The sequence below is a fragment of the Alosa pseudoharengus genome, unplaced genomic scaffold (genome assembly GCF_046254945.1).
Source record: "Alosa pseudoharengus isolate Yale_2024_CS ecotype anadromous, Long Island Sound unplaced genomic scaffold, YU_APseudo_1.1 YU_APseudo_1.1_scf_3, whole genome shotgun sequence".
Taxonomy (NCBI): domain Eukaryota; kingdom Metazoa; phylum Chordata; class Actinopteri; order Clupeiformes; family Clupeidae; genus Alosa; species Alosa pseudoharengus.
Window position 1 is genome coordinate 8,431,770 of NW_027468718.1, and position 17,122 is coordinate 8,448,891.

General features: G+C 42.5%; 1 protein-coding gene across 1 annotated transcript; it reads left to right on the forward strand.

Moving 5' to 3' along the window:
• The first annotated feature begins 5,367 nt into the window (after nucleotides 1–5,367).
• Nucleotides 5,368–16,358, forward strand: LOC143100131 (immunoglobulin superfamily member 3-like). The gene is made up of 8 exons (XM_076263072.1): nucleotides 5,368–5,514; nucleotides 9,165–9,542; nucleotides 10,073–10,489; nucleotides 10,659–11,057; nucleotides 11,902–12,288; nucleotides 12,379–12,753; nucleotides 12,990–13,355; nucleotides 14,847–16,358. Exons 1-8 carry the CDS (start codon nucleotides 5,451–5,453, stop codon nucleotides 15,062–15,064), a joined length of 2,604 nt encoding a protein of 867 aa, XP_076119187.1. The 5' UTR covers nucleotides 5,368–5,450; the 3' UTR covers nucleotides 15,065–16,358.
• Nucleotides 16,359–17,122: the final 764 nt, after the last annotated feature.

Consider the following 17,122-nt stretch of genomic DNA (forward strand, 5'->3'; position numbering starts at 1 on the left):
ATAATAAAACCAATTAATAAAAAATAGATAGGCTATAAATAACTGTTATAAACAAATTAACAAAACAAATGAATAACTAAAACTAAACAATTACACACGAAACACAACAGCATTGATAATGAACAAACATGCTTGGACTAACAGACAAATACAAACATTGTCTGAACAATTAGACTATAGCCTACAAAACAACAAATCAACACTCTTTTCCTTCCTCCTCTTGTTGTAGACATGGCCGAGTAGTTGTTGGCGGTGGCACATCTGAAAAGTCAAAAATGAGCAGGTGACTTTCTGATATTTAAATTGACTATGCCTATAATTAAGATTGTTTACGTAGAATAATGTTCTAAAAGAATCCCATTCATCCATCCTTTAGTCATTAGAGCAACTTTATTAGTAGGCTAACCTGTTTCACACCAATCACCCTCATATAACGCCAGCCTCTCCGTCTTTTCCTTTAACTCCTTGGTCAAACTCTCAATTCTCTTTTCCAGGAATTTAGTCCGCTGGACTGCGGCTTTCTTTTGCCTCTCCGTTGTATTGATTAAGTTGATGCTGTCATTAGCAATCTTCACCACTTTTTGGGCAAAACTGCTCCTTTGAACGTTCTCATCACAAGACTCGTACTGTAAACAAAGTACAAATGGTAGACAAAGACAATAAGTATGTTTTAGCGATGTTTAATCTATTGTCATAATGTGGCAGTAAAGTTACATTTTAATCGTTACATTACAAAACAATTCTAAGAATGCAAATTCTTCTCATTATAGCCTAAATTAAATTGTTTTATTTTTTTCAGTAGGCTATAGCCTGTGTTCACGGTCCGTTCATGCTATGCGTCTGCTTGTGCTGTTTAGGTTAAACTATAGCCTAGGCTACGCTAGCATAGTTAACAGTTACAATTACAATTTTGTATGCATATACTTTTTGTTTCTTACGGTCAAAATTTGAAACCTCTCCCTCAGATAGGAATTATCTTCAGAGTCCAATTTCACAATCTTCGACGGTGAAGCAAACACCATTTCGCCGACTTGAAATTGGTCCGTGTACCTTCTGTTCATTTCATTTTTAAATTTGAAGCGAAAATTGAAAATCGAAAAACTACGGAGCCCGTGAGGTGACATGAAAAAAAAAAAAACGAAGGTAAAACAAGAGCAAAACTAACGGGCTTCGCGCATAAATGCAGGCCAGGCTGCAGTGTCATTGTCGGCGAAATCACTGAAAGAGACGCAACAGGAAGCAAGCAACGGGAGCAACAGCACTGGGCCCGGTCTGGAGGGGAGGGGAGGGGGGTGGGGTGGGCAGAAAAATAAATAATCAAATAAACACTTTCTGTGGTGATTCTGCATTAAGTGTGCATTCATCGATGTGGCTCACTTACCAGTTTAAAGCGTTGTTGCTTGTTGTTTCTGGCAGTTTCCCTATTGGCTGATAACGATTTATTTTTAAAAATGTATCAAAAGTTAGGCTACCCCTCCCCCGTGGGGAGTAGGCTACGTTAGACGTGACCTGTCAAGATGTGAGATTGAGAGATTCTGTTCTCGGTAGCGTAGCCAGAAATGTTCAAATGGGTGGCCAGACCTGACCGCAGGACTCACATCAGCCCCTTACCGCGCGTCACGAAACTTTGAACTCCTGCATAGAGAAAAGCCGGCGTTTAAATGGCCAATTAACTAATTACTTCCGCTGACACCGGCGAAGTCTAAACATCCAAAACGGGCACAGCGCCCCTACCTGGCGGACATCTAAAGCATACATAATGACATCAATCAAAAGTTACCATAGCACAATCCCAAAAACACATGATCCAATATTAAGCAACATTCCTTGCGCGCAAAGGAACGCGCCCAACATATAGAACACGCACAAATCATGAAATTGACATAACATATATCGTTAATTAAATACTAATCAAATAATCATAATGTGATGTGCTGCTGAGGCGTGATCCTATCCGGACCCAGAGTAGCAGCAAGCGTAATGATGGTTCCTGAAGCTCCTGAAGTAAATGCTGTTATCCTAACCAATGAAACATTTAGTGCAGCTTTGAAACCTTACGTGAAAATCTAAATTAGGCTATTATGGTCTGGGTCCGGATAGGATCACGTCACGGTCCGGACTCGGACCGCGGTCCGCCATTTGGTGATGGCTGGCCTACACTAAACAAACCACAATAGAACACTGGGTGCTTAGAAGATGTCTCAGGGTAGCGGTACTCAGAAAAGCAAGCACGACAGATGCAGGAATACGGTCAATCACCTGACTGAAATTAGTACAAAAATAAAATAAACAGACAAGACCACCAATCAGAAGTAGGAATGGAGAACCATACCATATATAGATAAGGGTGTTCACATGTGTAAATACGGAAGGGGGGTTTGCCCTTCAGCCTTGTATATTCATTCCTTCATGTTAAGTGTATTTGCTGTTCAATTAATTGTGGTTGTACTTCGGATTATTTTCACACTTCCTTTCATTTTTTTCAATATTATTATTTTTTTATATATACTTTTCTGAATTTTATATTTTGTACTGTCTTTATATTGGACACAAAAAAAGCAATAAAACTACTTCCAGTAAGCAAGGGATAAAGGCATTCTCCCTTGTCTGGGTGTCTTATGAAGGTTTTTTTTTTTTCCCTCCTGGTGCGCATGGAATAACCCTACTCTTTCCTTTGGATATAAAAAGAAGTCTTTGTGGAATTATTGTGTTCCTTTTGTGTTAGAGAGACTATGACAGAGTTCTGCTGGATTTTATCTGTATGGAAAGAGTCTTGGTTGTCCTTTTTTCCCTTCCTCTGCCTGATGGAGGGGGGAGCTCCAGCGACACTGTTACACACATATCGGTGTGTTGCTGAAGTGATTTCTAGAAACAGTGTTGAGAAGTTGGGTATGCATTGCTATTGAAGCTTGCTTTAACTCATAATAAACTGGGATCATGGAAAACAAAGTCTGCAGAATGTAATTTGCACTACCATGAGTGTGGCACCTGTCCACTTTCCACTCAACACTCAATTACAGCACTGCACACCAACATGACATTTTGCCACCGCCACCGTGTTGATTACGGTTCAGTCTTTCTTGGCACTGCTCAAATAAATCCATTGTTTATCAGATGCTTGTCAGTTACTCATTTCTATCTCTCTTCTATCTTTCTATCTACCTATACATACTATGCTATTGGCATCAAAGTTTGTAATGGTGAACTCCAATGGCTAAAAGGAGCTGTGTGGTAATACTCACACTCCCATATCTGCTGTGAGATATTAAGAATCTCTCAAATGTCATACGCAGCACTTATGATTATAAATGGCCAAAAAATGTGCAGTATGACAGCTCTTGGGAGCCACATGAAAAATAGAGACAACATATCCATATGTGGACCTTAGGTAATGTAAGCATGTATGTCAGTGAGTAAGAGAGAGAGGACCTGAGACTATCGCAACCTTGATTACATTCTCTGCAGAGACAGCATTATCTGCCCCATTGCTCTTTCTGTCCACTAACTGCAATCCTATATGTGTCCAGTAGATAGCCTCCTTGCTCTCCTGATCACCTCACCATGCCCTTACTGATCAAGCTCACACACCTGTCCTACGCTCCCAAATCAGCTGTCCAATACAAATAAGGCCTTATTTTCACTTCATCTTCCATGTGCTGTTTGTGTTTAACTTCTACTCCCCTGGATTCTCAGACGTGGCTTGCTCTGCTTGTCTGCTATTCCTGAAGTACCTGATCTGTTTACTTAACCTATTGCTGACCTGTTTTTTTCCTCAGACATCACTTTTCACAATCTGTAGACTCCCTGCGTGTGCTTCTGAGTCCCAGCATGACACGGAGGAGAAGCTCGCAGCTATGTGTTCATCACGCCTCAGCAAACGTGTGGACGTGAAGGCTGTCAGCTGCCCTGGGGGTATCCCAAGTACATGAATTAGTGACAAACCTGGGTAAGTTAATTCAGAGTAAGAGGTAGTGGGAGAGTTTCAGGCATTATTGTGTGTGTGTGTGTGAAGGCCATGTTTGAACATTCGAGTCCGTTTGAGATCCGGACCTACAATTACCTGGGCAATGTCCGGACGCCATGTGTGAAAATGGCTAAAAAAAAAAACATTATTTTAGTACTGTAGATGTACATGTACACTCTCTTTATCACACACACACACACAAACAAACAAACAAACAAACACACACAAACACACATATACACACACACACACACACATACAACGGCTATTGGATACCAATGAATAGTCGTGTATACTTTTAAAACTGTGTCAATCCAAGTGTTCACCAATGTCATCAGTTCAGAGGATCACAGCAACATCTACACTAAAGTCTAGACTCTTTCAGTCTGTTGTTTAGCTATCTATTGTGCACAATGCATTCTACACAATGAAGAAAAAAAAATATGGCTGTGTTGCAGATCTAAGGTGCTGGCGGAGTTTTGGACTTTACTAAGAGACATTGTAGTTTCTTCAATCTTCAATATATTTAAAACATTTTTTTTTGAAGACCTTTCAATGTCAACTCTCTGTCTCTGTTTTGGCATGGAAGGTGAGGAGCTTAATTTGAGTCCCTGCCACCAAATGTAGTAGATTACACCAAATTAAATGTATGTGTCTTACATCCCTCACCAATGTCTTCCACTTTGGAGATGGTATTATGGACAATATAGAACTCACAGGGATACCTTCCCATGCATGGATAACATGCATGGAAATCTCTATGCGTGGAAATCTCTATTAAAGTTAGTTCCCCTTTAATCTAAGACTAGGCTTAGTCCATGCATAGGAAACTGGCCCACAGTATCCAGGCTTAATGCTTTCCTCTTGTTTATTAAAAGTGTTACATCTCAGCTCATGTGTTCATACAGGCTAAAGAATGTTATTAATTCAGATGTGAGTGATATATAGATCTGTCAGCTTTTTTATGACTCAGGTTTTCTGTTGTTTTTCTGACTATCCCTAACCGCATTCTGTCATCTGACACATATGGTAGTTGCAGACAGTTGTGGGTCACAACTTCACAAGTACATTTGGTAAGAAGACTAAGCAAAACAAGAGCACAGTTGAAATTAGATATACAATTCCAAAGAATTACCAGTGCATGCAAAGCCATTGCTAGGATGTTGCTAGGGTAATCTAAGTGGTTGCTAAAGTGCTGCTAGGGTGCCTAGTATCAATATTAATATCAAAATAGTTTAACGAGTAATTGAAATTGTGATAGAGAAAGAGAGCAAAAGTGAAGTGAGTGAATCCATGACTATGACAAAATCAGGAAGTTGTGGTCAGAAGTGCTGCATGCACAACCCCCTCATGAGATATATCCACCGTACACACAGCTCTTTCTGTCACAGCCATCAGTGCAAGCCATTTCGTATATATATTCGGAATTTCATAATAATTATCATCAAGTATCAAGTGTCACATCTGAAATGTACCTCTCATTAGGATGAGCCGTGTTTGGGCCATGCCTCAACTCTGGGCCCTTCTTATTTTGGCACCAGCATATATGTGTAAGTTGAGTTTCTTCTATTTGTCTTAGAGTGACCTGACCAAATATAGTGTTATGATGTGTCTTTAAATTTCAAATGAATAGACTGTGAATAAACTGTCGATAGTAGTAAATATAGCCTAGTTGGAGCAGCCTAGTTAGAACTTGGTGATAGCCATATGTAGCCAGCTATTTCCTATCAGTGTCTGTTAAGTTAAGTGCAGGGATGTAGTGGAGGCTAAATGCAAGTAAACACAGTTTATCCACCTCTGAAATTTCAGAAATAGAGTTTATCCACCTCTCAAAAGAGCTTGTTTACCAATTGCAACTTTTAACATTCAAAATTCACACTGTATTATCCACACTCACAATATATACACTCATCAACTCTAGGAACCATTTAATACCACTGGTATTGTTATAAACATTGGACAATAATAACCTCCTCCATCATCAAACATGTCCTGAATGCCTTATAAAAAAATCTGATACTGCATGGTGCAGGGACAGTCCACCTCACCGTGATCACAGAATTCATAGTTTACCACATCTTATTTTACCACTACATCCCTGGTTAAGTGTGTGTGTGTGTGTGTGTGTGTGTGTGTGTGTGTGTGTGCAGCGCTCAGGGTCTAACAAGGTAAATGAAAACTATTTAATTTGGTTTAAGCAATGTGGCCAACACCGCTACGCAAAAGCAGCACATGGGGAATGTTACAGTAGAACATGCAAGCTGTACAAAAGTATTTAGATCAACAACTTAACAACACCAGAATTCCAGCTTCTCTTTTGATTGTAATCACCATCATATAATAATGCCATGTGCAAGGATTTAGCTTAACTTTTATTTGAATAACCTGCACATTTGAATAACCTGCAAATTCCATCTGATTGTAAAGGTTCCCTTTTATAGCAGCTATGTATGTGTGTAAAAGTCAAGCAAGCTAAAGAATAAACAAAATCTGATTTTGCAACTTGCAAATATGATAAATTCCATGGTTAAATAACTTGTGATCTAACACTATCTTGCAAGGTACCAAAGGACCAAGGATGTGGATAAAATCTACTGCAACCTAGCAAACTGTTCAACATTCTACAATCTTTATTAATCTGATTATCTCTGAACCAGGGGCACTGTTTAAAAATGTGGGCCCTATGACAGAAAATAATTCTGGGCCCTCCAAAATGCTAGGGGCAATTGATAAAAAACTACACTGCTATTCAACAATTTCTTTTACCTTTTTAAGCAAGTCTATTGAGAGTTTGATATCTTCACATAGACAACATCAATAGAATAGCTCCCGAGCCTCCTCAAAGTTAGCAGCTTTGAATAATGTAAAAGTGACACCTGTTAAACTCAGCTCAGCATGACTTTACTTTATTTCATTTACCGTATATTCTTTGAAAACCACCACACTTTCTGTTTTGTAATACAAACTGCATAGTCCTTAAACTGCACAAAAAAATAATCGTTGGTCCACTGTTCTTTGAAATACTCTGCACTCTCTATCAACTTACGCTAGCCATTTTGCTGTCCTGAACACAGAGTTCTCTGCGCGTGCGTTGTCTGTCACTGCTTGATCTCGAACATGCCGGGTGACGAAAATTCTGCAAATATAGTTCATTTTATAACTAAATATTTTAACTGTCAACGAAAAAGTCAACAAAATATCAGATGCAGACATGTTATTATTTCCCAAAAAGCAATTTAAAAAAATAGGCCATGACGACTTTTGGGGATTGCCTCATAGGGCCGGTTCAAGTAGTAGGGGACAGAGAGGCTGGGGGGCCAGTGGCGTGAGTCAGCCGCGGGCCTTAGTTTGGTGACACATGGCCTAAATCACTGATCTATGATATATCCTGATGTACGTGCAGAAGATGAAAAATATTCCTGGAAAGGCTAATAGTGTTTGTTCACAGTACTTACAGTAGTAGTATAGTATTTATTCAATACATTGGGGTGTCTGTCTCAAAGACTGACCAGATGAACCTGCCTTGCAAAGTGAACCTGCCTTCCACATTTCTGGACTGAAAATGTGCAAAGTAAATTCACATAAAATAAATAAACAAATAAATGAATGCCAAAAATACACATTTCAGTTCTTAACAAGCATAAAGAACTTGTTTTTTATAAACAACAAAAGAGAGTGTGAAAAAAACAACATGCATTACAGTAACATTGAAGTGATACTGTCAGGAACCTGCCTGGACTTTGGCCATCTTGGTGGTCTTTCTGTGTATTACCTTGTGTTTGTGTCTTATTCCCTTGTGCCATGTGTTCATGTTTACCTGGTCATGTGTTCTGTTCTTGCCCCTTGTGTATTTCCTGGTTTGTCATGTGATGCCTGTGCTATGTTTGTCATGAGATTCACTTCCTGTTCTTTGTTGGTTTGCCATGTGCTTAGTGTTTCCATTTTCCTGTCCTGTCTGCCTGTCCCCACCCCTTGCCATATTTGGACTTCCTGCCCTCCGGTTTGATGTTTGTCACCTGTGCCCTGTTATATCCTCATTGTCTGTAACTTGTCTTGTATTTAAGTCTTGTGCCTGCCTTTGTTCTCTGTCGGATCGTCGTCTTTTCTGTCTGTTAGTGCCTGGTAACCAGTGAGTTTTGCTGAGGTTTTTGATTTGTTTTGTGATGTTTGTTTGACCCTGGAATCCTGTGTTTTGCTGACATACGACTCAGTTAATAGTTTTTCCAATAAAGTTCTTCTCGGAGAAATCCACGTTTTTTGCGTCCTGCATTTGGGTCCTCCATTAAGAAACGTGACCAATACAGTGATTCAGTCTATTGGGGACTTGTCTGCAGTGTCTTCAACTTTGTGTCTTTATGTGTGCAGCAGTCCACCTGTATTTTTAATCAATTTACAGTTTTTCTCAGTTGCTTTGGTGCTTTTCTCACATCACTATTAACATTTGCACAGCAGTTAGTGCATTTCTCAAAACAATTAGTGCAAACTGCAAAATCTAGTGGATAACCTGCAAAAGCACGTCACTTGCCCAAAATGGATAATCCATTCCTCAAAAGCAAGTATTCATGACAATGAAACTGCCAGTGTCATCAAAATGAGAAGTCTTGACACCATTGTTTATGAACAAGATAGTCAAATGGCTTTGTCATGTTTTCATTATGACAGTTTATTCTCTCAGTGTTTTCCAATGCAAAAAAGGTCAGAACTCGGTGACACTACCTGAACATGCTCAAGACAGCACTATACACTACTTGTACAGCCATTTGAAAACTACAGTAAAGTTACACATTGCTGTAGTTAGGGGAGTAAGTGAGTACAAGACACTGAATACGTACGTTTCACATTTTTACTGTATATGTTCTTTGCAATTCTACAGCATTGTGACAGAATTTGATAACTAGTTCAACAATTTTGTATGTAATGACCCAATGAAATGAAGACTATTCGTTTTATTGGGAACGACTATTCATCATCCTTAAGTATGGTTCATTTTGACTGACATGACATAAGCAAATGTATTATAATAACTAAAGACAAACAAACAATTGTATTAGGCCTACAATAACTTCAAAACAAAGTCATTCTGCCAAAGTTAATTTATATGCTTCCCAATTTTCTATTAAAGTAACAAGATGATAGTGCTCCTGACTGAACTACAGAATTAACATGTATTCTATTGACGATCATTTGCTTTCCTGTGTAGATGTTGGCCAGGCGCAGCGCATGGTGACGATCCAGGACGGCCCACTGTACCGAGTCAAGGGCTTCCACGTAGCCATTACCTGCAGCGTCAGCGGCTTCAAGGGCAAGGCTGAGCAGGACTTCGGCTTCTCGGCCTACCGGGCCACCCGGCCTGAGCAGGAGATCCAGATCATCAGCACAGAGGGTGCCGGCTTCACCTACGCCGCCTTCTCGAAACGAGTCAGAGGCAAGGACATCTGGATCGAGAGGCTGTCCGGGTCATCGGTCGTCTTCCACATCAACAATGCTCTTCTGGAGGATACTGCGGAGATCGAGTGTCATACCCCGAACACAGATGGAGCCTATTTTGGAACCTACAATGCTAAAACATCACTGCATGGTGGGTTATCTAAAACCATTATTAGCAAGCAGCTTTTGCAAAGTATTGCAAGCTTTTGTTTTTTAAAACAAAACAAAAGCAGAGAGAAATGTTATCATATATCCACTATAATCTACCAAGTATGCAAAACAAATGAAACCAAAAGTAACCATGACTGACTGAAAAGTAACCATGACTGATTTAACAATGAACAAAGCTTGTTCAGCTGAAAATATGCATTTACAATGTAATTTCAAGTAGTCAACAAGTAACCAATTCAAGTATCTGTAACCAACTCCACATGGTATACTAAGACAATGAATAAATAACAAAAACTGACCACAGAATTGCGTAACTTTTTATTGAGAATGATCAACCCGTTTTGCATACTTCCATCGTGCTTCCTCAGAATGCAGCGTGTCTGGTCAGTTTTTGCTTTAAATTCAGACGTTCCTGCTATACCAACCAGCATCGTTGTATGTATCCACTGTGTACAGAGATTTCTGTTTAATTAATAAATAACATTTCACTGATCACTGTTCCATATACAGTGGTGGAGGACAACCTGAACGCCATCTATTCTGGACCCAGCTCCGTGCCTCTGTTTGAGGGGGACACCCTTCAGCTGGAATGCCAGGCCTCCAGCCAAACCTTACATCATACCCACTTGTCCGTCACCTGGCTTCTCCATGGCAACGGCGAGGCTGAGCCCCGCCCCGTCATCGGCCTGGACCGTGATCTGACGGTGCGGCCGGGGGCTGGCTACGAGGAGCGCTACAATTCCAGGCAGGTGTTGATCGAGAAGGTGGAGGAGACCCGGTACCAGCTGCGCATGGCCAAGCTGCAGCAGGGCGACCAGGGCAGGATCTTCTGCCGGGTCCAGGAGTGGATCCAGGACCCCGACCGCTCCTGGGTCAACGTCGCCGAACGAGACGCTCAAGCTGCAGACGTGGCCGTCAAAGCTGTCGGTGAGATTGTGCTGTGCTGATTGTGTCTTTGATAAAAACATGTTCGGTGACCTCTGTGCAACAGTGTGAAGTGCTTCTGCTTTAGAAAGTCCATCTGTGGTTGTCATGGCATATCTGACTGAAATGGGAAAAATGGGTTATCATCTTACCATACTTCCTGTCTCACCAGACATAGCTGCAGACTCGTTCGCTGCTCGCATCGATGTGGCCAAGGCTGACCTCCAGGAGGGCGAGGCTGTGGAGGTGCGCTGCAGCGTCCAAACCCAGAAGCTTCCGGAACTCTTCTTCACCGTGGCCTGGTTCAAGGGTGAGCAGGAGCTGGTGCGCCTGGGGCCGCGGGGAAGACTGACCGTTGCTTCAGCATACGAGAGGAGAGAACGTGAGGGCGAGCTACGGGCGGCCAAGACCACGGAGAAGGACTACCTGCTGACCCTGCGGCCAGTCAGTGCGGAGGACCAGGGGGCATACCAGTGTCGGGTGTGGCTGGAACAGAGGAGCCCCAGTGGGGTGTTCAGCCAGGGTCAGAGCGAGCAGTCTCAGCCCCAGCAGGTCACCATCACTCCTAAAGGTCAGAAGCCAATTCAGCATGTGAACATTTAATATCAAAATAAAAGCTCAGTGGCAAAATCAATTTTTTGCTATATGTTTCTCAGAGCATGCAAGAACACCACGAGAAAAACAAGTTAAAGGTTGTATCAGCGATGGCGGGGTAACGTCACTTCTGTTGATGTTCAAATAAAACAGAGAGCTAGCTCGCTACTCCCTCCCTTCCGTGCAATTTAAACTCTCCTGAATGTACATCTCATCAGTTATTGGTTGGAACGTTTTATTTTGCCTTTGAGTGGTTGGCAACACTTGATGTTAGCAATTGTTTTTGTATGCAGATCTCGGAGCCTAGGTTGCCTACAAAGACACATTTTTTTGACGGCCTGCTTATGGGACGGGCAGCTAGCGGATCGTTAGGAAAGATTAGATGAATGTGATCATTTATGTTTGAGGCTTTTTTGAGCCTGCAATCGCTGATACAACCTTTAAGGCATTTTTTTGATGAACAAAAACAATCTTGCAGACTTTACAAAAGCACCCAAGGGCATGTTATAATATAATTTAAATGTGTATGGCATGGCCCCTTTAATATAATTTCACAAGTCACTATCAATCACTCCTGTAATGCATATCTACAGTACAAACAAGTCTACAGTGTGCATTTATACCTTTTACTAAATGTTCACAGTAGTTTGCAGAAGCTTACATTACTTGTTGAGACCACAGACATGCTATTTGGAGAAGTGTTGAGATAAGGGAATGCATTCAAGTACATTCTAATTAGTTTGAACCTGTCAGTCTGGGAACCTTGTGAGCAATGGCCATAAAGCAATAGCATAAAAAACATTTGCTCTTCCCTTTCCTAGTGAGTGGACTGAGGGTCTCCATGGTACCGAGCCTGAGTGTCACTGAGGGGGCACCGCTCACCCTGTCCTGCAACGTGTCCGGGCCACACGGCGAGCTGTCTGTCGCCTGGCGACACAGGACGGACTCACAGGGCAGCTCGTTCAGCGATGTCGTCAGCCTGAGCCGTGAGGGCGTGATGGAACTGGACCCCCAGTTCAGTCAGCGGCCAGCGTTGCGGACGTTCCGATTGGCTGATGGCACCGTCGTCCTGGAGATGGGTGAGGCCGGTGTTGCGGACGCCGGCGTCTACGAGTGCACCGTGTCCGAATGGAGCAGGGACAGTGGCGGAGAGGTCAAGACAACGTTCAGCCCATCGCAGGAGTGCTCTGTCCAAGTGACGACACTTGGTATGATGAAATATTCTCAAACACTAAACAACGTTAATAAATACATAAATAGCACCATTTCATGCATCTTACTTGTCGTTTTCCCCTTAGATGAACTGGTAAAAGTGGCCTTGAGAAGTCGTTCTGTCAACGTGGAGGTGAACAAAGAGATCCGGCTTCTGTGTGATGTGAGGGCCCCCAAAGTGCCTCTGTCTGTGACCTGGCTGTACCTACAAACTCCATCCTCCAAGCCACAGACCGTGGTCTCGTTGCTCCACACGGGGGATGTGATCTGGGGCAGAGAGCGGGACGGGTACCAGCTCAGCACCATCGTGACCGCGGAACACACGCAATACGCGCTGGCCGTGACCAAGGCCAGCCTCCGCAACAGCGGCCTCTACAAGTGTGAAGTGGGCGCTTACTTGGGGCAAACGCAGAGAGCCAACAAGCCATCATACCCTCTGGGAGTACAAGTACGGAAGCCAGGTACAATGTGAAAGCCCCCCTGGCCTCATTCAGGAAGTTATTTGTAGAACAACATTCAGGAAGTATGCAATGTGATGTTCCTGTGTGCGCTGCTGTGTTGTTTCCTGCTATGTAGCAATATCCAGCTGGTGATCGCGGATTAGCTCATAGCAACAGCATGTTCTACATCTGGCAAAGTTTGTGTATCTTTTTTTGCTCTTTAGAATGATAATCATTCATTCTTCTCTTTATTGCAGCCAGCACGTTATCAGTCACCCCCTCCCCTCCCCAGAGAAGCGTCGTCAACTCTGACATCCAGGTGTCGTGCACGGTTGCCAAGGCAACCTCCAACTCCTCCCGCTTTAATGTCACCTGGCATGTGGGCGGCCGCGTGGTCGCCGGCAGTGACCGTGACGGCGTTGTGATGCTCCACGACGCGGGCAAGAGGACGGGCATGAGCACGATCCCGGGGCCGACCTTCCAGCTGGCGCTACGGCAGACAGGTGCCAGTGACAGTGGTGTCTACATGTGCCAGGTGCAGGAGTGGCTACAGGACCCCTCTGGGGAGTGGTACTCCCTCCCGTCCCAGAACGCTACCGTGGACGTGACGATCAGCGAAAAACGTACGTAGTGCACACTCAGGTAAAAGTGTTGTTTAGCCTGCAGTGTAGAACCCAATCTTCACTTACGACACAAAGAATATAGGACACCCAATAACACGACAGCATGTGCACGTGGATGCACAAACACACAGACAAAGTCTGACAAGGCACAGAGGGAACATGAGGGTTTAAATACACTGGGCTAACAGGACACAGGTGAAGTCAATAAACCAATGACCAGTGACAGAACTAGACACAGGCGAGGGGCGGAGACAGGGATACAAGGAACAGGAAACACATGAAGGGTAAATACAGAAGCACATGGCTACAGGACACAGGAAGTAAACAAAGGAGACACGATGGAATACAAAATCAAGGTACAGACAGGGAAAATAGGACCATGACAGGACCCTTACAGTTGGGGTGGTGATAAAACCCAAACTGGGAGCATAGATGCAAAGTGATTACAGGATGCCTGTATTCTGACTCACCAAGAACAAGAATAACAAAATCATGTCTGAGAAATGAGACTTTTCTTTGGTGTAGCACCAACTTCTGACCTGTGACCTCTGACAGACCTTTGACCTCAACTTATGATTTTTTGAGGTATGTTCTCACAGGTCAAGTGTGATATTTATCAGTGGAGACCGTTTTCAACACGTTTCATCCAGTCCTAATTGCAGAGTTCGCAGGTGCTAGGCTAGCAGGTGCTAGGAGGCCACTCCAAAGTACATCTGAGGCAAATAAATTATAACGCCAGACTATCACTGTAAATTTCTATATTGATAGTTTTTTTCTAACATTATTCTATCCTTGCATTTCAACGATCGCATTACATTTTGAGGGACTAGTTTCTTAGCAGCGGCGGAATTATACTTGCTCCGGTTAGTAGTACTGCGCCGAAAAGTAAACAGTGAAGCGCACTCCAATGGGGATACCTAGTAGTAGCCTTGGTAATATCAGTCCGCCGCTGAGTTGCAAAATGACTACTACCTAGACGGGCTCTGCTACTACCAACTTCAGGGAACAAAGTATAACTATTGCAACGTGATGGGAGGGTAGTTGTATTTCTTACACTATTCTATCAACACAGACATTTACATCGATTGTCTGGAATTTGCCTCGGGTGTACTTTGGAGTGGGTAAGACTCAGTTTTTAGTGGCAGGCTAGCACATATCGTTGACTTGCGCTAGTCTAGCACCTGCAAACTCTGCAATTAGAAGGACTGGATGAAACGTGTTGAAAACGGTCTCCACTGATAAATATCACACTTGCTTACTTGGAAATGAGGTCCTATGTCCAAAATCCTGAACCACCCCTTTAAGACAAAGAATACTAGGCCGGTAGCAACCTCAGACAAAAGGCAGTTGTGTGTTTTATACACTGTACAGATGCATACTGTGTGTCTACACCAGAATAGCCCCAACAAGGTATCTGCACACACACACACACACACACACACACACACACACACAATCATCCTCTAACGTGTGTTTGTCTCTGTGTTCCAGCTGCTCCTGTCAAAGGCTCCCCGGACGTCACGATTCCCGTGTGCGTTGTCGTCATGGTGATTTTGGCCGGGGCCTTGGTATTTCTGGCTGTGATGTTACGCAAGGCAACCAAATCTCAGAAAGTCAATAAGAACTCCCTTTGGGCCAAGAGCAACCCAGCAAACCAGGCCGAAAGGTTTTTTAATCATGAGGAAACAAAGGCAGAAGCAGCGATGTGAAATGTCGAAAGCTTGGTCTTATCTCGGAGGTGCACACAGGGTACCTTTCCTTTCACACAAGACTTCTGCTTGCCTTCTCAAACTGGCTGCGATCATACTTGGACTTGTGGCTTGAAACAACAATTTTGCACCGCTTTTTTTAAAAATCAGAAAACATATTTTAATATTTGCTCCTTTGGAGAACATCAGTGTTATGACGTACAATTACCAAAGAATTAGGAGAATGGGGAAGTGAAATTGCGGAAGGAGTTGCCACAGCATTTCAGATGATATTTATCACAGCCATGGACTGTGGAGAATAATGCCTTATGCTAGCGTTGCCTTGTGATTTTGAAACCATTGCATGTCATCATACACCCCCCCCCCCCCCTCTCTCTCTCTGTGTCTACTTGAGGGGAACTAAGACTGCTGTGATCATCTCCATCACTGCATTTGCACTTTCTCAGATGAGTTATGTGTGTCTTTCACCTAACTTTAAAGTGCACTTGTTTTTTTATGTTCATCCCCAAATTGTGCAGTGTGCTGCTGTAAAGAAGAAAGTGGGTAAAACTTGCGGTGAGGCGGCAGAAGTAGTATACCATACCAGTATAGAAGTAGTGTACCATACCAGTATAGAAGTAGTGTACCATACCAGTATAGAAGTAGTATACCATACCAGTATACCTATGGCATAGGGATGTGGGATGAGCAGCAGAGCTGAGTATGTGGGTTGCGCCCATGAAAGATTTGCCAAATCTTCTCTGCCATGACAGTCCTGCCATGACTGCCCATCACCGTCAGGCCCGTTTGCGATGGTGTCGGCAACACGTGCACTGGAACCTGAACATGTGGAGGAACGTTATGTTCAGTGATGAGTCCAGATTCTGAGGTGCCAGGCTGTTGTGGTTGAGTATGGTTCTTCCACACACTACTGAGGTTCCTGTTTGTGAAATGAATAAATTGTTAAACTGCCAAAATGTCTTGTTTCTTCAATCTTCAAATCCACCAAACATCAAACAAGTCAATGGCAGAATAAGCTGTTTGGCAATGGCAGAGAAGATTGGCACATTTTTCATGGGCACAACCCACATACTCAGCTCTGCTGCTCATCCCACAAGTGCATATTCCTTAGAATTTGGGGCACCATTTTAAAGGGAACTAAACAGGCTTTCCAACAGTAAAAGATGTATTGCCAAAAAGTATTGTTACCACAGAGAAATAATCTACCAAACACAAGTTTCCTTACTTTTTGTGCTAACTTTGCATAGGCCAGACACATCATCTTCATGCTCATCATACACAGTCTTGCCTCCTGCCTGGATGTTTTCTGTTTTATGTGTATGTATGTATTATGTATGTTTATCTTTCTAGATCAGAGAAGGAAGGGGGACTTGAGAAATTCCAACGAACCCTAATGAATTGAACGACACATGGAACCTTGAGGCCACTTTGTTGCTAACAAATATTATACATTTATAAATACCAAATTGAATATATTAGAGGGAGAGCAGATAGCTAACAAACGTTCAGAAAAAGTCCTGTTGGCAAATTTGAGGAAAAGTCGGTAAAGGGGCTATTTCACACAATTTGAGGGTGCTGAATTCAAATATTTTGTTTACCAAGCTCAATTTTGAGTTTTAAGCTTGCTAATTAGCATCATTTGCATAATTCACATACTTTTTGGTTTTGCTATCAGATATCATAGGAATTGCAAAAAATAAGGCATTAATATACTCTTTATGTATCAGATATGTTGTGGGACAGGACAGGAATTACCCCAATGACCCTCAAGTAGCAAATGAAAATAAGCTAAAATTAAAATATAAATTGAAATAATAGCTAAAATTCAGTATGACGGTTAGAAGCAAAATAGATTCCTTGATAATAAATTGATAGAATAGTAGGTGACTGCTCATTTTTCTGTAGAAAGTACTTTGTCACTAACTATTATGAACAGTTGTCAGTCTTTACAGAGGATTTACACTGTATTTTTTTTACTGTAAAGGCGACTGTGCTTGTCTAGTTAAAACATCTCACTGGTGCTCTTTCCTATCATTCAAATCCCAGCCATGCAAAAAA